At 39.0% G+C, this 22,943-nt stretch overlaps 2 protein-coding genes and 1 long non-coding RNA gene across 3 annotated transcripts in view; all 3 read left to right on the plus strand.

The window, feature by feature from the left end:
• Positions 1–22,943, plus strand: part of LOC146449859 (uncharacterized) — a 138,307-nt gene that overhangs the window by 101,405 nt on the left and 13,959 nt on the right. The gene's annotated exons all lie outside the window — the stretch shown is intronic.
• On the plus strand, positions 2,562–15,148 carry LOC146449862 (uncharacterized). Its single transcript, XM_085101019.1, has 7 exons — positions 2,562–2,673; positions 3,435–3,677; positions 5,207–5,530; positions 9,517–9,858; positions 11,392–11,439; positions 14,584–14,706; positions 15,011–15,148. Exons 1-6 carry the CDS (start codon positions 2,577–2,579, stop codon positions 14,670–14,672), a joined length of 1,143 nt encoding a protein of 380 aa, XP_084957145.1. The 5' UTR covers positions 2,562–2,576; the 3' UTR covers positions 14,673–14,706; positions 15,011–15,148.
• Positions 22,361–22,943, plus strand: part of LOC146449863 (uncharacterized) — an 11,740-nt gene continuing 11,157 nt past the window's right edge. Inside the window, exon 1 of the mRNA XM_085101039.1 lies at positions 22,361–22,524. Within this exon, the coding sequence (XP_084957165.1) occupies positions 22,413–22,524 (112 nt within the window). The 5' untranslated portion in view covers positions 22,361–22,412. The remainder of the gene's footprint in view (positions 22,525–22,943) is intronic.

Genomic DNA, 22,943 nt, shown 5'->3' on the forward strand with positions numbered 1-22,943 from the left:
GGGATATGAAAGTTTCTAAAAGATGCCATGGCAAATTCAACACTCCGCATTTAAAAATTGAACAATTGTAACAAAGCCTTCACTTAATGAACGTAGCACTTAACAACTAAAAGCTAATAAACTTGTGTCCCTCAAAAATGACAGCACTTTCCCGGCCATACAAGGCTGTTTCAAGTCATGCATCGATTGATGATTTAGATCGAATGTGGCCATTTAAATAAAAGCTTGTGATCATTACTTTTCTTTGATATGAGCTACTTTCTCAGTATTTGACGAAGTGAAATTTACTCGGAATGATGTATTATTCAAAGTGACACAGGCACAGAAGTCGAACCTAAGACCTTCCGATCACTAGTTCGGATGCCTTCCCACTGATGAACTATAGGAGACTCGTAGGAGCTTAGGCCATTAAACTAGGTTCATGGGACAAACATTCTGTATACTATATAATATTTATTTAACTTAAACTGCGATGGAGGTGGAATTTAAATTGTTTTATGCAATATTCGGTGGTTGTTCTACTGAAGACACGACAAAAACTACAAAAGGTTAGAATTTAACTGTACAACTATGGAATCGATGCAAATTAATTGAAAGTAAACGTTTACAATGTCTCCGGTAGAAAAGGAGCTCGGTTGTTTGTGATTGGAATACCAAATAAAGCTGGTTCCATTTTGATATTTTTTCCGATGACAAACCAGAATTAATCGAACATTTTAAAACGTTAACTGTGCAACATTCACGTACTCTTCAAAGGACTTCAAATACAGGATAAAAAACTCAATCGTCATGGAACCGATGAAAGACGTCTTCGCCCGTTTACTGACATAACATGGCATTATCATCGATTACTTTGCCTTTCGGTCGGCCCAACAGTAAGTGATATTCTATGAAAGAGCCGCCATCCGTGGGCAATATTAACAATGCCCTATGACGCTTTTTAAATATTAAAGACATGTTAATATTTCTGAAAACTAAGAGCGCCCAGTGGTTTGCTCCGGTGTAAAAGTTTTTTCGTGGCGAGAAACCAAGCCCCGCCTGATTTGTTGAATGTCACCACAAACTTTCGAAAAGCGTGAAGGTGAACTCCTTTTGCTTTTGGAAGTTCGTGACAAAAATGACGTTCAGAATGCAAGATGAGGCCCATTGGAAACGTCTGAAACATTTCGCTTAAAGAAGAGATATTGATGCTATTTAAATTTGACCACACGGCTTAAAATAAATAATTAAATTGTTCTTCACCCAAAACTAGCTATCACCTGGCATTGATGCACTCTTGTTTTCGAGTAACTGAAAACTCTAAGAAGAACGAAATCTTGTTAAATATGTTGCCCACTCATATAAAATATGGAATAAGGCATTGCAAATGATGCCGCCGTTTTAGCCTCCCGACAGGTGAAGGGTTTAAGAGGTCATAACCACCGATCATAGCAGAGAAAAATAAAGTTAGCAATGTACTACTTGAAAGTACAACCTGGTACTAGCACACGAGAAAGCTTTCCTTGATTAATTTGCGCCGGTATAAAGTTGAATGTCTCGCGTTTTCTGTTCAAAAGTATGCTTGTTGAATGATTGTCAAAACACCAAATGAAGAAATAAAACAGGTGCAGGAGATACTTGGTTGAAACTGAAGTGTTTAAGCCAACAGGATTTCCAACACAAGTTTTTTATTTATACGAAGAGTTCTATTTTTCCCGTGTGTGAAATTAACAATCTAACAATGTTTGTCAAGGTTTTCCTTGACAATTATTCTTGCCTAAAAGCCGAAAAACAGTCGTTGAATAAGGAAGTTTGTAAAAAAAAACTGTACATAAACAAACTTACTCCTGTGAATAAAAATAAGCAACAAAAACAGCGATCTCCTTGACTGGTCTTATTTTCTGACGTGAAAACTTGCTCTTGTGCGGAGCAGCTTTGGAAGTTTTTGTTGAAGTAGAAGCTTTTAATTAAAAAAAAAAAAAAGCTTATATTGTTGTGTTCGTTGTCTCGATTTGGATACGAACAGTATACTTTAAAAAACTTTAATTTCTATTGACATTCGAAGTTGAAGGATCAAGTACGTTGTCGAGTTATTCTTGCCAAGTAAGGTAAACTGTCTCCTAATCTGCGTCATAAAGAGTTATTTGTGCCACAAACATTCTTAATAAACAAAAATAGGAAACCGCCTTTTTTCCTTGCTTGACGTTGAGCAAAGGCCAATTCATGACGCCTTCATTGTTATTATCAGAAATTTCGAGTTGACCAGCTTTGTGCGCGGGTTTAAATTATGAGATTTTCGTTTTCAATAAATTGAACGCACGTATAAATTGTAAACAAAGCGTGAAGTGTCCTTGCGTCAGCCTCGTTTACGGATCTACTGACCTTTATCAAAACAAAACTCTAATCCATTTTGTGAAAAAAAAAAAAAAAAAAAAAAAAAAAACCGCGTTGGCAGCTTCTCTGATAAATTGGACCAATTGGAATTGGAAAACGATAACGTAGGACGACTTATGAAAAATACATGAAGCTGATGGCTTACAAATATTGAGAAAGTTGATGGGATCACGAATGATCAACATGAAACCGTGAACACAGGCATGAAGACGGATCACCTGCAAAAAGACTTCAAACTTAAGCTTTGGGTCATGAAATTCTTTTTGCTTTGTTCTTCGTCAAGTCTGAGCAGTCTCACAGGTATGTCAATGCCAATGGCCATGGTTATGGCAATTTTAGTGGCAATTTATAAAATTCTACCATTTAGCTACCTCAATTCAATAAAATTTTCCGTCTCGTGTGGTTTAAGAGCAGCTTTTTCCCTATCATAAGTAAGCACAACAATATTATTGGTATAATTTTAATTTTGCGGGTCGTCAGCGTACGTTAAATCACACGCGTGAAGCTAAACTACCGTTTCTCAACGAATACTCGGTCAGCATATCTGACCGTTCAACATCTACATGTTCTCTTAGTTTACGCTTCGCAGGGTGATTTACAAATTACTAATTTTACTCTGAAACTGAGTTTTCATAATTCATATTTCACCTTTTTCCTTGTTTAAATCCAAGTAATTTGAGCACATGGCTGCAGTTTGTTTGTTGTGTCTACACTGTCAAGTCGTGTTTAAGACAAAAGCTTTAAATTGAAACCGCGTGGTCTTTGTTGTTATTGTAATTCGCCTTTTATTTAAATGCTTTTGCATCGTCCAGTACTCAACAGGAGTTATAATATGTATGACATGTGAGTCTGTGACCATATAGCTACAATGCCATTATACGAACGTCAGCTGCCTGCGTTCTGGCCGGTTCACCTACATTCAAACAAATTATTATGACAATTTATCCACAATAACTTCCGCGTAAATATCCTTTTTACAGCGCCATTTAATAGCGGAATTGAAAGGTATTAAGAAAATCCTTCAGACAATTTACATCTTTTTCTTCTTTCGTTCTTCACAGGTTTCACATTTGCCGGAAGCCTCGGGTGTGCAATTAGAGTTGCACCTTGCTCGCAGTCAGGTGTCTGTCTATACACCAATCAGATGACAGTTAACCCAGACTCCAACATAACTCTCAACTGCTCGATCAAAAATGGAGGGACAACACTGGGAAAGACATGGAAACAAGTGAATGAAACGCTAACCTCAAACGCCCTCCTGGTCTTACAGCAGGGGAATTCAACAACTCGTATATACTTCGCACGTAAGTATATCCTCTCTTGTTTGCCAGTATAAATTTAACAATGAAAGACGTGAGATTTTTTTAAGCAGTCCATATATTAATTATGCGTCTTACCGCTTTGATACCAAAGAGTTATCATGAATAAAGTTATTTATAATTAATAACAGAGGTAGTGAGAAAGGCTTCCCGTAGCTACTTGTTACCAAAATGTTTCCAAATAGTTCCAAAACCCAAGAATGCATGGCTGCATGTTTTTACTCGTCGACTTTTGGGCCAATTTATAAAATCACGATGAGGCTTACCCAGGGCTACTTTATACTTTGATTCAAGTCTAAATAGGAATAAATACAGAGCTTTTCAAAAGAGGCCTGACTCCAATTTTGACTTAGACATTTCATTGCTTTAGCTTTGAAAGAAAAAAAGGACCAGAAAGATGAAATATTAATCGTGCATTAAGGTCAAGCGGCTTTTGAACAACTGAGCTCGTGTCAATTAATTTGCTCTGAGGAAACTGACGGCATTGCCTAATATTTAATATTAAAATGATTTGACCAGATGCGATACGATGGGTGCCTGTAGAAAACCTGGGCGGGTCTAAGGACCAGACGATGGGATAGACTTATCATCCTCAAAAACCGGGTCAAGGTACGTCCCGGCAGTACATGTTTTGGGCCTTCCGATCTGTGAAGATGACTAAGTTAAATTCATATGTGGCACTGAGTTGAACTGCGTAACCGTGGATAAAACCAGGGTGCCTACCATTTACATGGAAAACCCGGAAGTTCCAGTTGGAAAATCAAATGGCACCCATCATTCCATTTGGAGTACTTCTGAAATTTTGGGCTTCTGGTCAAAGTGATGCATTTTTATCACTCCTTTTGGGATTTAAAGCTGTTGTTCATACATTATGCATGTCATCCATCTTCTGTTAAGACAAGCTAAATCATTTCGTATTTATGCCGAAAATTTCCATTCGGGTGGTTTGTGTAAATGGTAAGCACCACCAGTTTTTGTTGCCTGAAGCAACTATGAGTAAATTATCTGCAATGGATGCGATGGCAGTTCACTCACGAGGTTGCCCCCAGTAGTATTTTGCCGGAACCCTCCCTGGGTGAAGGCAGACAATGTGAGGGAGGTTCCTTGTCTAAGCAATATGACAGCAGAGGCTAGGTCTCGAGCACAGACCTTAAGATATGACGTCCAACGCTCTAACTCTTACACTACCCCCCTAGTACAGGCCGGAAATTCTTAAACGTTAACAGCAATGATTAGCCAAGACCTGCGCAGGCCAGAGGATGGTCCATTGGTTCTTGGAGTGATTTATTCCACGGTAAAGTTTATGAACTGATCGGGATTTCTTTATTGCTCAATTTTTATGCACTTTAACGTTTCCTTTCTTACGTGCACACTACAGCTTTTTTTTTAGTAACTCTTCGGATAATAGAGAAAGATAAAACGAGTCTTTTGCGATGTATTTTGAAGGAAAAAAATTAGTAAGATTAAGATGCATGCGTTCATAATTATAACTTAAAGTCTGCTTCTTTTTCTAGGAGAGCTACAGTTAATGTTTATCACGACGTCGCCAAGGCACATTTACAGGGGCAAAACAAGAGATTTGAAATGCGTCTTCAGGGGCTGGCCTCTTCCTCGTGTAATTTGGTACAAGGACCGCAAACCAATCATGAATGGATCTGAAGGTTTTTACCACTCAGAGAAGAAGAAGCTTTCGAAGCTTGATCTGATTACTTTACAAAGTACTCTTCATATTCCATCGGGCCGTGAAGAATTCGAAGGATCATATACCTGCATTGCAGAGAATAACATTCCCGGCTGGTCGAGTAGTCAGTCCTCCAACATTCGGGTGACATATAAATGTATGTAATTTGGTCTGTTTTCTTGCGGTCAGACAGGCAGGCAGACAGACAGACAGACAGACAGACACTATAGACAGACAACCTTTATTTAAGCACGATAATAGGTTAAAGCCTGCAGCCTGTTGGTCGTGCGTTAAAATTAAAAAAACTAAAATTAATCACAAATCAGTTCAAATCATTCAAAATGCATAATACAACATATGTTATATCATATTTTAAAAACTCTGTTACATATATATGTAGTCTTTACATCTAAAATTGGGCGTAGAGACTGAAGTCTCCTTAAGAGTAATTAGTCCGATGAGAAATAATGTCATCTGTGCGCCCCTGGAATTTAAGGGTGGCTGTTGTACTATTATAATTTACTTGTGGAGTAAATTGTTACTTTTGGGAAGCGTTGAATTTCCCTGAATGACTAAGTTTTAAAAGTCAGTAGCTCAGGCTAACAAACACGTGTGTAAACGCTTCCCATAGAATTTTTAGAGCCTTTGGTGCTATGCAAACCAGTCTTAGCCTGTATCGAAAAGTTCCATTGCGCAATTTATACCGGTTGTCAATTGAGCGTCGTAAAGGAACAAAACCAAAGTAATTATACTCTGACCAATTACAGCGGACGTAATCAGTGCATTGAACCAATCAGAATTCGGAGCAACTACATGTAACCGTCACGACAAGCCCAGGAAAACGCAAGCGAGCAAGTCTATCGATCTGTCTGCCATTAATTTGCCTCCATCAAAAATGATCATTCTTGCAAATCGGTCAGCGGTAATGAGCCAATAAACAATAAATAAATAGATAAAAACAGATATGTAAAAACCATCAATTTAAAGGTAGTTTACAAATGCCGTGAGGGAAGGGGCATTAACCGCTTCAGATGATAAGACATTCCACTCTCTTATTGTTCTAAGAAAATATGAAAATTTGTAGTCACGATAGGTTTTGGTTTTGTTTCTTATTGGTTGAGAAAGGGGCGCATACTTTGCTAACCAATTACAGAGCATTGTAAAGCAAAACCAAAGCAAACGAGAAATTACTGTCGACGCTGGTCAAATCCGCTCGTACCTTTTTGCATTATCAGCGTGCGCGGACGTATAGAATATTTCTTCGGAGAAGTTGTTGGTAGTTTCCTTCTAAAAGAGCATCGTGACTCCCCATTTTTGTTTCACATATTGTGAGAAAATACAAATATCAATAACAAATACAAATTTGAAGAAATTGAAATCATTGTAGTGTGACTTATTCTTATGGAATCACTATCACAGTTTATTTTTCAGTTGGCTCGGTTTCCTTTGTTCTTTTGGGTTGAATATATTCAATAGCCCCTGTCAATTACTAACTGTCTGAAAAGCTGGGTGCGGCTTTGGTTGTAAAAGGGGAGGGCGGGGCTGAAAACAATAGCTGATAACAACGGACGAGGGGATTATAACGAGGGGGGGAATATATATTCCCCCCCCCCCCTCGCCATATACTGCTCGACTTATTCCCCTTATTTAGTAATCTCAAACATTTCAACGAGTTCTTAATCGTTTATTATTAAAGAAAAAATGAACAACATAACTTTTACACCTACTACTGCTACTACTAGTACTTCAATAACAGGCGCAACAACAAACTCAAACTCACCTTCTTGTCGACTACTAGTTGGAAGGGAGGTTCTTCCATCGGCGACCACTCATTCCATACTCGTACTGTCCCACTGGTAGCTTGCTTTACATTTGCAGGAATACGACCACTAATCCGTTCAGCAAAGACAGTGTAAGACGTTTTCGGTTAAAAAGACTTCATCTTAACAATCGCTCATCGTTGTTTCCACACGGAACGATTGCCGACTGCACACTATTTCCAAAATTTAACAGCAGCCGCTCAACCACGTGTAGTGTACTGAATGCAGTGATTATGCAAGAGTGACAAACATGTTTACCACGCATACCAGCAGACAAAAGCAATTGTTTATACAAATTGTTGTGTGAATAATCCAAAGTTCAGAAAAAAGTTGAGAAAAACATCTTTACGGCCGAAATCTCACTACCTACTACTGCCGTTAAAAAATGTTATGTATTTGACTTCCACCTGGTATAAAATAAGCATTTAATTATTAAAGGTCCTTGTCTCTATTAGGAATCCTCACCAACCGAAAAAAAAAGCATGTTATTGGCCTGTCCCTCGGGGATATGTGATATATTCCCCTCGCGGCGTGCCCTCGGGCGTATCACATATCCCCTAGTTCCAGGCCAATAACCCTTACTTACGGTCCGCATGATCTAATAATGAGCTTACGCAACAAGACGGCTGACGGAAGGGGAACGTGAATTATCGTTGTGTGACCAACATGACATCTTAGTACCTTCACATTTTTAGGCGATTTGCGACTAAAACTGGTGTTCTCTCATCTGTTAAAACGCAAAGACCACGAGCGGTAGGAATGTTGTAATCTAGAATCATGAATACTATAAACTAAATTCGATTTTGAGACGACATAACGGCTTTATAATGACGGATAGTAGTAAGGAAATATATTCCTTTTCGAGACTCCGCCCAGTACGGAATATATTTTCTCCCAACGCCGTCATTATAAAGCCGTAATGTCGTCTCAAAATCGAATTTAGTTTTTTATCGCGATACAAAAATTTTGGTGGAGAGAGTAAACGGATAAAGTACAAACCGTGCGCTGATTGAAAGGGAAATTCTTACTTCAGTCAAACTGTAGCCATGGTAATATCTGTACGCGAAATGTTTTCTCGGGACGGGTTATTTGGATTTTTGGCTTTGATTTTTGCGTCAAAAGAAAGCAAATGCAGAAATTTACAGTCCGCAAAGTACCTACCATGGATGAAATAGACGAGCTAGTAGGTTTAAACATTTTACCAGCAAATTTGATCGAAAATTTGTTACCGCCGCGAGATAAACAACAGCATGAAAACAGTGATGAATAAACCTCACAACCAGAAGAGAGAATTAAAAAAAAATCAACTATACTAGTACCCAAAAACGAAAAAAGAGGATTATTTTCCTAGCTTAGATGCCATGGAGATTAAAAAAATTGAAATAAACCAAGAGGCAAAGAACCGTGTTAAAGTTACCGAGTCTGCATGCCGTTCGGCGCTTGCCCTAGCTCCGACAAGAAGATCAAATTGACAGACCTGAACCATGAAAGACAATGCAGCAGAGCTCTTGAAGCACTGTTTCTAGAGATAAGAGACACCATAAAAGGAACTTTCGGCGAAAAATATGAGCCAGCAACGTTGACAGCCTGCCGAAAAGGTTTGAGAAGGTATTTTCTGGAGAGGCGCGAAGGTAAAAATTTCGACATATCAGTTGGCGATGGTGCTAATTTAAACAAGAAACTTTTGAGCAAAGCGAAAGCATCTCAAAGCGTCTGAAAAGGGGGGTAGTCCAAATAAATCAGATCCTTTGGCTTTGAAAATGCCATAATTTATTGGAATTTAAGCTCATTGTTATTTACCGTGGCCATTTTTTTTCACATTCAAGAAAAAGTCTTTTAACTAAATTTCTCTTCATTGAATTTATAATAACTCTTTTTCGCTTACCTTCAAGAAAAAGTTGTTTCCGCTGTATAAGGTACATGATCACAACAAAAAAAAAAATATTAGTAGTGTTTCTTGAACAGTGTCAGAAGCTTTGTAAACTCAAATGAAATACCTTTCTACTTTGACATAAAAAGGAAGTCTCCCTCTCAGGTTTACGTCATTTTATGACTGCTCGTAGTAGCTAGAAATCTATGCAGTGTGAAACAAGTTTGGTTACCCCCTCTTTTAATTTTATTTCCTTGATGTGCTATATGTATTGAGTAATAGAACTGCCACTTTAAAATTAGCTAACTTTAACTTCAAAAAGTTTATATCGAAGTATAGTAAAATTCTCCGATTTCAAGTGTTTTGTAGCTTACACAACTTTATGATACGCTTTTGTATTACTGAATTACAACCTCTGTCAGCAATATTTCAAATTTTTCTTCCAACATGCAGGCCCAAAGAATTACTTTCCAGCTACTGAGTCTTCAACGATTCACACGACAACCTTTACCAACAGCACCCTTATCTGCTTTGTTGACGGACAATTAGATTATGATTATGACTGCTATCTTGAATGGCATTTCAATAACAAGTCGGTACCATTGAAATCCAGTCGGAAGTACACAGTGGACTTAAAGGAAACAAGCAGCAAATGCAAAAAAGCTTTCATCCTGACCATTATGAACGTCACAGATAATGACAAGGGGACGTATAGTTGTCAAATGTTCTGTGAATGGGACGAATGGCAAAACACTTCAGCGTCCATTGAGTTAAAGGTGTATGAACCACAAATTGGTAAGAAAGTACTTTTCAGATCCATTTTAGGCAATAGATGATTAGTTGATTGTTCAATTGGTTGATCGGCTTGTTAGTTGGTTGGTTGATTGGTCAGTTGGTTGGTCGGTTAGTTGATTGGTTCGTTAGTGGGTTGGTTAGTTGGTTGATTGATTGGTTTGTTTGTTGGTAGGTTGGTTCGTTGGTTGGTTGGTCGGTTGGTCGGTTTGTTGGTTGGTTAGTTGGTGGTTGATTAGTCGGTTGGTTGGTTGGTCAGTTGGTTGGCTGGTTGGTTGGTTGGCTGGTTGGTTGGCTGGTTGGTTGGTTGGTTGGTTGGTTGGTTGTTTGGTTGGTAGGTTGGTTCGTTTGTTGATTGTTTGGTCGTTCAGTCGATTTGTTGGTTGCTTGGTCGGGTAGTTTCTTTGTTGGTTGGTTAGTTGTTTGGTTGGTCGGTCAGTCGTTTAGTTGGTCGGTTGGTGTTGGTTGGGTCGGTTGTTCAGTCGATTGGTTGGTTGGTTGCTTGGTCGAATAGTTTCTTTGTTTGCTCGTTAGTTGTTTGGTTGTTTGTGTCAGATCGGAGAAAGAGGAAGTCTTTCTCTGTAGTAAGACAGCCACGGGTATTAAAACATGAAGGGACTTCTTCGTAATGTTTTAATACAGCTTTTAATTGGTTAATGTTATTGGTTAAATTTTATGTATGAGCCCATGATAGGATTTTGAGTAAGCCGGAGCCGTGCCACCAGTAGAACTGGCGGATAGGGCAGAACACGTACGAAAGTATGGAAGAGACAGGCAAACAGAAAGAAGAGTGAACACAAGGCCGGAACCACATAGGACACTGAATGACTAACTTAGTGACCAGACAAGATGCCCCGAGGGCACAAGGCAAAGTGAACAGACACAACCGAATATCCGCACGACCGCACGACCGAACAAACATCGCCAATTGCCAATTTCAAGGTTGTTTTGCCGAATTGGGGGCTCGGTTTGTTCTTGAAATACTTATTAACAATCCAAGGCTTTAAATTAAATTAATAAGAAATTGCAGAAAGAAGCAACTTAATTTTAAATGACTTAAGTGCGCTAATTTAATGTTAACTTTTTTGTCACATATTTGGGTCAGAGTGGAGAAAGAATTATTTCTCAGTGGCATGACAGCCATAGGTCAGTCGTTTTGTTGGTTTGTTGATGTTGGTTGACTGGTTGGTTTGTCGGTTGGTTGGTTGGTTGGTTGGTTGGTTGGTTGGTTGGTTGGTTGGTTGGGTCAGTCGGTCAGTCGACTGGATGGTAGATCGTTCGTTTGGTTGGTTGACCAAACACATTAGTTGTTAGTTGACCGGCGGAAACAAAGGCTGGCTCACTCAGTGAATTTCATCAAATGTGTTACTCAAACGGAAGTGCACAAAAAATAAGCCAATAGCTTCAAGGATTGCTGAAGGAGATATATATAACCGTCTCACATGAAGTATAAAGCAGTTCAAGCGAAGTCCATAGTAGTTTTCATATGCGCTTCCAATTTGAATTATTTTCTAAAGTAAAAATTTTTCTTTTAAGCAACAGAGTTTCCAACTACATTCCGGACAAGTCATTCATCAAAATCAGGTCAGTGTTTTAACCCTCATGTGCTTTCTAAGTCCATACTTGTTTGCAGACCTGGTTTCTTAAATCCATGTTCTTTTTCAGACCTGGAGGAATTGCGTTTGCATATCTTAAGTGGCAATTCAGGCTTTAATACGTCGAATGTTAAGTATCGCCGATTTCATTTGAAGGTGGATGATAGATTAGATAGATACTTTATTATAAACACCATTGCAGCCATAAGCTGAATTACGGGATATTTACAAATTCTAATAATAACAAAGAGAAAATAAGAAAATTATCTACATCTTATAGACATGGCTAAAAATATAATAACAAAGAGGAAATGAGAAAATATCTACATCTTATAGACATGGCTAAAAATAAAACTGTTCTTCAAACGCTCGGTCTTACACAGGGGGAGAGTGAAATCACTTTTGCGTCTCAGTGCATATTTACAACTCTTCCTTTGAGGGAGGAGGCTATGGAGACTGTGGGTGGGGTTACAGACGATCTCGTCAAACAGATCGATTGAAATCTTTTCTCTCCTCTCATGAAGTTTCGGTAGGCCAACTGTTTCTAATGCTACACTACATGACAGGTCAGGATAGATGATTCTGAATGCCCTTCTTTGGATCCGTTCCAAATCTACACTAATATAGTTTGGTAGAGAACGATGGAATACAGGACTTGCGTATTCCAGGACGGGCCTAATACATGTCACATAGAATTGCACCAGTTCACTTGGTGCCACTCCGGATCTCTTGAGTTGACGTACAAAGTAGAGACGAGAGGAACATTTCCTAATTAGTTCAGAGCTGTGCATGTTCCACTTTAAATCGTGGCTAATGGTCACGCCTAGCAATTTGGCACTGATGACAAATTCAAGGGGTTCGCCATTTAGAACTAGGGGTTCAAAATCGTGGTTGCTATTGCAGAATCCAATTCGAAGTTCTTTGCACTTGGCCTCATTCAGTTGGAACCCATCGAGGCTCGCTTGTCTCGAAAGGTCATCCATAGATTCTTGGAGTTTGCTCTCACAACCCTTTGTAACTATTTCGGAACAAGATGTATCATCCACGTATTTCCACATGTCAGCTGGTGTGTCCAATTCATTAATCATGACAAGAAATAACCAGGGGCCTAATTTTGTTCCCTGGGGGACACCGGATGGCACAAAGCGCCATTCAGAGTGACAATCCTGAGCAAGTTTAACTCTTTGTTTCCGGTCCATCAAGAAGTCAACGATCCAACCTTTGACTTGACTCGGAATATCATATGTTGTTAGTTTTTGAACAAGAACACTGTGATCGATAAGGTCAAAGGCCTTACGGAAATCAAGAAGGACTACTCTTGCCGTGGCACCATTTCCGTTGGTGTTAACAAGCCAATTATGCGTCATACTGACCAAGGCATGTGTAGTAGACGATTTGGGAATAGTTCCAAATTGTTGAGGGTCAATTCTTTGTAAAACAGCAGGTTTAACGTATTTCTCAACAATGTGATCTTCAGCGTTTAGACAGGGTGGACGTAAATGAAATCGGACGGAGGTGCTTGTTAATGTCATTAATAGGCCTTTGTTTTGGGACCGGGACTACGTCAGCCTCTTTCCAAGAAGGCGGAATGCGAGATTCGTGGAACGAGGAGTTGGGGATCGCAGAGACTGGACCCGCCAGGAGATCAGCGTTTTCTTTTAATAACCATGCCGGGATACCGTCTGGCCCATGTGCTTTGGAGGGGTTGAGTGCAGATAGTTTCATAAAAGTTGAAAACTCCGATATCATATTTACGGCATGACTTTCGTTGTTGGCTTGTGGTGGGTCAAAAGGATTGTGGGTAAGGGGCTCAAAATTCCTGCATTGGGGTCAGGAACGCTAAATTGATGTAATTTGCCAGGACACCAGGTGAAAAACCTAGGTGTCGCAGTAATTTGCTAGTGTTGTCCCGCGTTTCTGAGGCAGGTGACATACCGCTGAGCTTTTTCACCTCTTTCCTCCACACAGATGGCATACACTCCCTCAAATGGCTAACCTTTGCTTCGTAATACTTTGCCCGGCAGATCTTACGCTCACGATTCACGCAATTTCTGAGCATTCGAAAGGTATCCATATTTCTTTTTGCAAGGGCACATTGGCGTCGTTTGATCAAGTTCTTGAGTTTATCATTCAACCACGGAGGCTCGCTTCGAAGAACAGTTTTGAATCGCGGGGGAGAAATAACGAAGATAAATTTGCCCATATATGTTATTGTGCTTACATAAACACCTGTACCAACATGAGGCCAAGACAGCTCAAAACGCACACCATTTGGGGGGACACGCATCTATATAGCTTATTTAAGGGAATGCCACTGCACCCACCAGGTTTTTAGTCGCTATGGGACGGACACCAGCTACTTCCACAAACAAACTCTTGCAGTAATGAAACCATAACCAAAGTAGTTTAACTTGGCCAATAATAGTAGCAAAGCTGAGTGGAGCCTGCTCCGGTCTGCAATCATTCGAATGATCCGTGGGAATGCGAATTGTAAAATCATGACAATAATTACAGAGCAATTTACAAGACGCGAGGCCCTCTTACCAATTTCAAAATCACATCCGTAACAAATGAACACAACTACAAAATGGGTCAATCAAACGTCAAATAGGAGTTAATGATCGGTGCAGGTTGAATTCGGTAACTCCGCACTTGAAACTTGCGACAATTTGCAGTTTCAACGTTTCAGGACCTGCCCCTAATTGCAATAGCTTGCCGACAAGCGTTCAATTTGATCTTGCGCTAGTGAAACTTGCACGAAAGTCGATGTAGGTATTGGAACGCAGCTAGATGCAAATTGTCTTACTTTCGCGCATGTTGGGTGCACGTGTAAGACCGTTTGTTAATTGTTTCCGTCTAAATTGCGTTTTCGTCCGAGTCCGTTTGACCATCTAATGCAAGTTTTCAAAGGAAGTTGCAAAAAGATGCAATTAGAGTTAAAATTACAATTGAGGGAGGCGGAATATACTAGCCTATCAGGGTGAAATACAGAAAATAATACGGCAGAAACTGAGTAGCATCATGCCAAACAGGGTTCAGGATGAGATTGTAACTGATACGGATGGCGGAACGGGACAAACGAAGCTACAATTCACTCACTTCCATGTTCCACGATTTCATTAATTTTCCTTAGGAGGCAGCGGTAGGCAGTGGATCTTCTCCATTGTTATTTTGGCAGCAGGGAGTGCCTTCTTTATGACGGCGTTACTCATTCTTCGCTAAGTCAAGAAAAAGTGGACCTCGAAGAACATTAGGAGTAAGTTACACTGAAACATTTAACTCAAATATCAAGGAGTAAAGAGGAAAAACCGATAGTTTTTTCACTAATTTGTGACAAGAATTTGTCGACTCTTCCCAGCGGATCATCTGCTGAAAGAGCAGCATGCAGAGTTCTGGAAAAAGAAAAAAGCATTAAGCAGCGGACAGTTACCTGGGCCACAATTTAACCCAGTCTTAATTAACCACTTAGTCACTTAAGGGTTGAAAACATTTGAGTATAAAAAAGGTGTCCTATCTTAACTTAGTTTATTAGTTACAATGTGGTTTGTTTCTCAATACAGGTTTTCCAGAAGACGAAGTTGCAAACGACAAACTGTTTATCAGTTACAGCTCTAAGGGCTTTGCGTGGGTCAGTGAAAATCTGATCTCGCTCCTCGACAAACACGCGATACTATAAAGTATTCACAGCCGGGACTTGTGCTGGGAAAGCCAATCGTCCAAAACATGGCTGACAGCGTGTACGGCAGCCGTCAAGTGCTTATTGTTTTGTCTGACAACTACCTGGCAAGCAACTTCTGTCGGGAAGAGCTGCATATGGCCATCCAGAGAGGAGTGGACACGGGAGATTCGTCGCTGATTCTTGTGATGATCGACAAGTTCAAGAAAAGAAGATTGCCTGTCACTTTGAGAAAGCAAATTTTGCTGAATTTTGAGAAGTACAAACAGAAGCAAAACTTGGAGGAGAAATTGTTGCACGCTGTATCTGGAGACAAGACTGTTAGCGTGTAGAGTTGTGAGCGGTGAAAGGCTCCAGGCCAGGGGATTCGAGAGAGTACAAATTCCCCCAACCCCTCCCCCCCCCTCCCCTTACCCTTTTCTAGGTGCCCTAACACCGACTGCTTAAGTATTTGTTGGGAAAAACTGAGATCACAGGTAAAATTTATTTTATAATGAACGAGAAACGTTTACGGAAATAATTTTACATCAGATTTTGTTTATTTATTCTTAACATGAGAATGCTGTATTATGTGCCACCTTTCCCTTCTCTTGAAAAAAGAATGAAAACGTTCTGGAACAGGAATATATAAAATACATAATTATATTGATCTGTGGTGGATGACCATCGCAGTAATGTACGCACCGTAAGAGGGGTGCGAAAAGAAAGCTTGAAAAAATTCAGGCTTGAACGAAATTTGAAATTGTTGAACGTAATTTGATTTCAAATGCCGTTCAAGGCTACATGTTTTTCAGGCTTTCTTTCCGCAAGGACCTAAGTTGCGTACATAACTGAAATAGTCTCTCACTTATTCATTATTTCACCCGCAAATATATGTACTTCATATATTCCACTTCCATCACTTCACGTCGACGGGTATGACACAAATTCACAAAATGACCAAATCCCAGTTGGCTTGATAGCTCAGTTGTTAGAGCACTGCACCGGCATCGCAGAGGTCATGGGTTCGAATCCCGTTCAAGCCTGAACTTTTTTTTTAGGCTTTCTTTTCGCAGCCACTTAAGTTATTTATTAGCTATTTTTAACTCACACGTCGAGTCGTTCTGAGCTTTATATAATGAATACGTTAGCAATCAGTGGTTGGTTAGTTATTTAGCTTCTTACTAGTTAGTGTCTTCTCCTAATCCTTTTATCAAGCGTAAGGTTTCCCGGTTTTTCGTACTGCAGACTCCTTTAGTAAAATCTAGATTTTGAGTAATATTTGTCAGGATTTTTTTAGCCATAGGAGCAGTTGACATTACTTATGTTTATCATCTGTTGCAATATTAGTCGACATCATCATCATCATTATTAGTAGCAGTATTATTATAACTACTTTGTATAGCTTTGTTATTACTCAAGTCTTTGGAACTTGTAAATTACGCAAAGCAGTCCTTGCCCAAGGATTAAAAGAGAAAACTATAACACAACTTTTTTTAAAAAAATAAATACCAGAATTAAGACCAAGTATGTCAGCGTTTAAAGGGTTATAAAACCTAAGGCCTTGCTAGCTTGATAGTACGTATTGGTAACAAGCACATTATGTATCATTTGTGTTTCAGTAGTATACATTTGTATGTACATAATTTTTGTATTTCAGGCAATAAAGTCGTTTACAAAAATAGGCAGGCATTGGATACATGTCAGGTTCCATGTCTCTGATCCTTATCAAGTTTACTTATTAGCTCAGCAATTGAGACACTTTGGCGCTATAAAGACCGGTCGCACCGAAAGCTGGTTTTATTAGGCTGCAAACTTTTACTCAGCAGAAAGGGGATGCTGAGAACTGCGTTGATTTCAAACACAACTATAGGCCTTTGTTGTTGTTGCTGTTTGTTGTTTGCATTTTGCTTTTCTCGACTTTTCATATTGATGGTCATTCTTTTCGGCCACGCCACTTTATCCCAATTCGTACATAATTCATAAAAATTCGCAAAAATCAACCATCATTTAGTCTCCCAGATGAGGTTGTAATTACTTTACGTTGTTACAGTTAAAAGGCTTTCCTTTCGTATTTCCGTATCTTTTTTTTTTTTTTTTATGTCTAGCCTTCGAATAATCCGACCAAAGTTCGTTCCTTTTTTTTTTCTTTTTTTTTTTTTTTTCGCTTGACAAACACACGATGAATAAGTTCATCTTTCTTATCCTCCTCTGTCATTATCCTGTGTGGCTGATTGACAAAGACGTAGCGCGCTTAGGTTTCGTGTCATCAATCGTTGAGGGTCTTTTTGATGCATAAAACACGCCCTTCCGTTAATAAGATCTATGTAATGTGTTTCCGCTCTCTTCTCTCAAGTGCATTAAGGCTTGACCAGCCTAATTGTTACGCACATTTTTATTTGGAGGGGAAGCTTTTGTCTGATCTCTGTGAAACTTGGCAAACATTTTCTTATCGGTTTTTGCTGTATCAGATTCTAGTCACGTGACCTGAAAAGGACTTATAACGATTAAAAGCTTTACTTAAAAATGGGGAACAAAAAGCTGCATTATATCAATCTTGTTCGTTGCTTTCTTGATGAACCCTGCTAAGAGCTTTATCATCCCGCCTTTTAATGATGTCCACATCTTAAGAGTAACGGTCAATTAAGGAAAATGGGTCACGTGACATGATAAATGGCCAAACACCTTAAGAGATAAATAACGAGTACCACCTTAAAAGGCGGAATTAGGTTGGCACATACTAAACATTCTAATGGCAAACGTTTTATAAAATTTTGGAGTATAAATGTTCCCCATTTTCAAAAACAAGTTATGTGACGTCATCAACCAATGAATGTCACGTGACACTTAGGAAGACTTCCGTTTGGTCAAGAAATTCAGGCAGTTTATGGAATGAATTTCCTCTATAGAGTAAATTCTTTTCTCTCTGATTGGCTGGCACATTTACCACGCAAAATAAAGGGTATTGTTGTATTATTATATTGTAAACATGCACATGGAATACTCTACCAAATATCTGTACATTCGATGTTGGAAAAACCCCAAGACAATTATTGCCACTGAAGATGTTTATTCTGTTACTCGAAACGCTACACTCGATTCCAACCGTTCAATTCATTCACTCGCGTCACATGTAGATCGGTGATTCATTCGTCGATTCGTTTGTTCGGTACAGCTGAAAATACAAAATGCAAGAGCTCGCAACTCGGGCTTAAATGAATACCGAATTACATAAAACCAGCTCAAATAAGCGGTCAAAACGATAACTTGCATATTTTGGGCATCTTCAGACCTAATTTTCCAAAATCAAGCCATGAAAGCGAACAAACTTCGCAAAACTGCAAAGCACAGACTGCCAAAGCACATGGTTGATCGATAACGTCAAGCGATCCCCACAAGGGGGTTACGGAGGGGCGCGGGAAAATAAACTGTCCCTAACAGTCTTGGCCCAGTTGCTCGAAGCATGGTTAGCGCTAACCCGGGTTAAATACCATAACAACCTATAGGTCTTAATACTTCTTAACTAATGGTTAGCGCTAACCATGCTTCGAGCAACTCAGCCCTGAATGTCTGATAATTAAATTGGCAGGCACCGGTTTCCAGTACTATCCGTCAGGTATACTTTGACGGATCAATATCACCATGCACCCTTTGTCGCTTGATACAACAACTGATATGAAACAAATGTCCGTCATTGGCAAACAAGTCTTGGTCATTTTCTCGACATACAGTAGGTAACCATAGCTGCAGTATGACCTATTGAAAACACCTCCTAATTTTAGCTTTAAGTGGTTATAACTAAAAAAAAAACGAGCTCGGTGATCTTCGATCCACTATTTTTTTACGGATACAACTTTCCGTAAAGTGCAAAAAATATTGTAGGGAGGGGTTCTGAACCATGTTTTCTTTTCGAATATTCACGTCAGTCTTTCAGATTTACAGTAAAAGACTTCCCTTTAAAATAGAGACTGGGGCTTGGTCATTAAATGATGAATTTCAGATACAATAATACGAACTATATTAAAAAAGCAGCATGCTATCTTGATCATCATGGGTAATCGGAAACGATTTTTATGTAAGACTGAATGTCAAAAAATCTAAACTCATACATTCTCTGTAATGACAATAGCACAATAAAATAAATGCGAAAAACATGTTTGGGTAAAAATTGTTGTTGCTACAACCATACAGAACACGCCGTAGCGCCATATTTTCTTCCTTCGCACAACAAAAACACTGAAACCCGCGAAAGCAGCGTTCTTGTATTGACGTCACAGGTCCACTATCCCCAGTCTCCCGCCTTGCGCGGTTTTGTACCCAACCGGAAGTGAAATGACACGTATTTGTCCGCCTCATACGAGGAGAAGGAAAATTGATAGGGAATTTTTTTTATTTCATACAAGAAAAACATGAAGATGCGATCAAGCAATTAAAAATAAATCTGTCATATACACTTTAAAGAGACAATACAAGCAATTTCAAAGATCTCATTTCAAGTCTAAAACAATTTGAATTTTTCCCCAAACATGTTTTTCACATTTATTTTATTCTTGTAATTGTCATTGCAGAGAATGTATGAGTATAGATTTTTTGACATTCAGTCTTACATAAAAAAAGTTCCGATTCGATCAAGCAAATAAAAAAAAATCTATCATATACACCTTAATGCTAACGTCGCAAAAACAGAGATTTAAGGCTAGTTTTGACCTCAATTATTATATAAACCGTATATGCCTTCATAGATTCTATCGAGCGTGGTTAAACCAAAACGAAAAGTGCCATTCAAATTAGCCAAGCGTAAACAACACGATGAACCAATGAGAACTCAAGGTAAATAATGCATGAAAAGAATGTCTAGCGCGGGAAAACGTACGTGTGGAGTTCGCTTTTTCTTAGCTCTTGATTGGTTGAGAAAATGGCGCGAATTTCTCAACCAATCACAGATCGTCGGCGGAAAGAAAGACCAAAGCAACATTATGCTTTAATTTTCACAAAATCGAGCAACCGTTTTTAGTTTTTCTTTTCTTTCTTTTCTTCTTAAGCTCGAAAATAACGTCTATTGGATGAAATGAAATGAAATGTTCAACGTTTTACTTTTCTTGATTCTGCGTGAGTGAAAGCCGTTGCAGGTGGATCTTGCATTTTATTATGTATTTTTATAACAGTAGGAGTTGTCTTTGTAGCGACCATGTTCGCCGTTAATTATTGCGTCAAAAAATAGTGGACGTCTCACAAATAATGAAAATAAGATTTAAAGATTTCGCTCGGCGATCAGTGAGCTAAGAAGATCCCAGAACTGATGGTGTCCGCTGAAGTAGGAGGCCGAACATTTTGGATACGAGTTTGAGAGGATTACAGCTGCCTCAAGCGAGCGGCCACAGTATGCGTCTTAACTCTCTTGACACCTGGTAAAAGAGAAAACGTGAAAGAGGATCTCGGTTTCATTAAGAACAATGAGAAAGAGTTTTTTTTGTTTTAAAAAAAATAACAAGTAACGTTCAGGATATCGAAGGAAAGAAATCAATTACCTTCAACGCTTAAACAAAGATTTCCATTTATCGGGAAGAGGATTCGAAATAAATTGTGTATAACATAAGTTAACATATGTTCACCTGACGCATTCGAATTATACAGCCTGGAGATCAATGACTTATGTTGCTATTTTTGCTGTATTAAGAGTATTGGAGTTTTAAGTTGCAGTTTACAAACTGTTAGACAAATGCTTTAATTGATGCTCGGGTGTGATGCGCCATTAATAACGATTTGCAGGCTGCTATAAAGTATCACTCTTCCCACGTAATATCATTGTTTTATGTCCAAAACGCATACATCGATTTTCCTTTTTGGCTCACGGGAACATTGATTATTATTAATATATTGCGTCACTCAAAATTTTATCATAACTTTTAGTGAAATCTTAGACAGGAACAAGCCTGGTCTGGCCGGCCGAAATATTGTACAAAGGAAACAGTATACGTTGTTTCAGCTGCGTAGAATTGGACTAAAAGTTCCTCTTGGGCTGTCAGAATAGACAGTTCTTGATGAAGGGAAGCTATTTTCAGTTTATAATTAGTTCTTGTACGTCTGCCTCGGAAACAAAGAATGTGGAACAAACATTCAGTCGAATACGGCTTTGGTGTTAGCCTGTGCGAGTAAATATATTCCATCTGAAAGCCACACGCATATTTTCTAATCCTCGATCTGTTGTCTGGTTGTTTAATATTCTACTGGAGTCTGCAAAATAAAAAAATCGTAGCTTGCGTGCAGACGTCTCCTATTTCCATTCTTGCACTTAAACAAAGGAAACAGGAAGCGTCTGCACGCAGGCTGCAAAAAGGTGCTCTTAAAAATGAGCGCGAAAAACAGCACGCATTCTTAGGTTAATTTATTTGTTTAAGTCACTCCGCATAAATAGTATTTCACATACTTATGCCATTCCGAAAACTGATTTCTCCTTTAACCCACACCAAACTGCAACGAAAACGTAACTTAACAAATAACTTTCGCATTTTCTAAATAAATTCGCAATAATTTCTACTCATCAGTTTGTGTGATGTGGCCGAACTATCCAGGAGACTACGACGAAGGGGAGGCTTTCATCATGCGTTTGCGTTCTCCATAAAACCTTGATGTGGTCATTTCACGTTGTTGTTTTGCCGAGGACGGCAAAGAAATGTACCAAAGTTTATAATGCACCTGCAGAGCTTGTGTTTTTTTTTTTTTCATTAGAACTATTGTTTTCTGACGTTCTCGTTGCAGTCGTCAACGAAAACGTCACTTTCTAAAAATAAGTTCGTGCTACTTGCACTACTTCCAGATCGTCCCCATTCGTTTAACTTGCAAATCCAGTAACAGAACAGGTGGGAAGGGCGTTCAAGTTGAAACAAAGAATCAAAAATCTACCATCATCGCGCTCATGTTCTCCGCAAAAAGGTTGGTCATGGTTCCAGGTTAGGTGGAACACAACATGACACCCACACAAGTTGCCATTATCAGAAATTTCGAGTTGGCCGATTATGCTTTTTTTTTTCTGCCAAGAAAGAAAAACAAAAGATTTTACCATCAAATGAAAGTAATTATGAATGTTACTAGTGTAAACTGTCCTTCTTAACCTAGTTCAGGGATCTCAGGAGAAAACAATTTAGTGTAACCGAATGGAAACTATATTGACAACATATGCTTCCTGTAGAAGAGAAATGATTGGACCAACTGGGGTCTGACAATTTTACGTAGACGAAGTTACAAGGAAAATACGTAAAAAGGATGGCTTAAAAAATATCGAGAAAGCTGGCGAAATCACTAAAGATATGCTTAAGTCGACGATACTAGACATGAAGAAAGATCATCTGCGGAAAAACTTCAAACTCTGCGTCACGAAATTCTTTTTGCTTTGTTTTTGGTCAAGTCTGATTCTCAAAGGTATGTGAAATGAGTGACTATGTGTCTGTTATATAACGTTTTTCACTTGTCGGTTGAACAAATGTCGGTTTATGAATCTGCCAGTGTTTCCGTTTTCAGTAGGCAAAACAATACCACTGGAAATTTCAAAGACGTCACACGCAACATTAATTTCGCACATGTGAAATCATGACACTGTTCAAGAACCACAGCTCCTTCCAAAGTGAACACCCAAACGATCGTACTGTCAGTTTTGCGATCGTTTAACTTGCACGGCTTGTCTTTATGCTTTCCACGTTTAACTTATCGATAGAGTGCGAGTGAGGAACCATCTTCAGATTTAACAAATATATAGAGTAACGGTCTCTGGTAAAAATGATTTCTAAAAGATTATTAGCTTTCGCTAGCCTATCTGCTACCTTCGAGGGATAAAAATGATG

The sequence above is a fragment of the Pavona decussata genome, unplaced genomic scaffold (assembly GCF_977016875.1).
Source record: "Pavona decussata unplaced genomic scaffold, jaPavDecu1.1 SCAFFOLD_563, whole genome shotgun sequence".
NCBI lineage: Eukaryota > Metazoa > Cnidaria > Anthozoa > Scleractinia > Agariciidae > Pavona > Pavona decussata.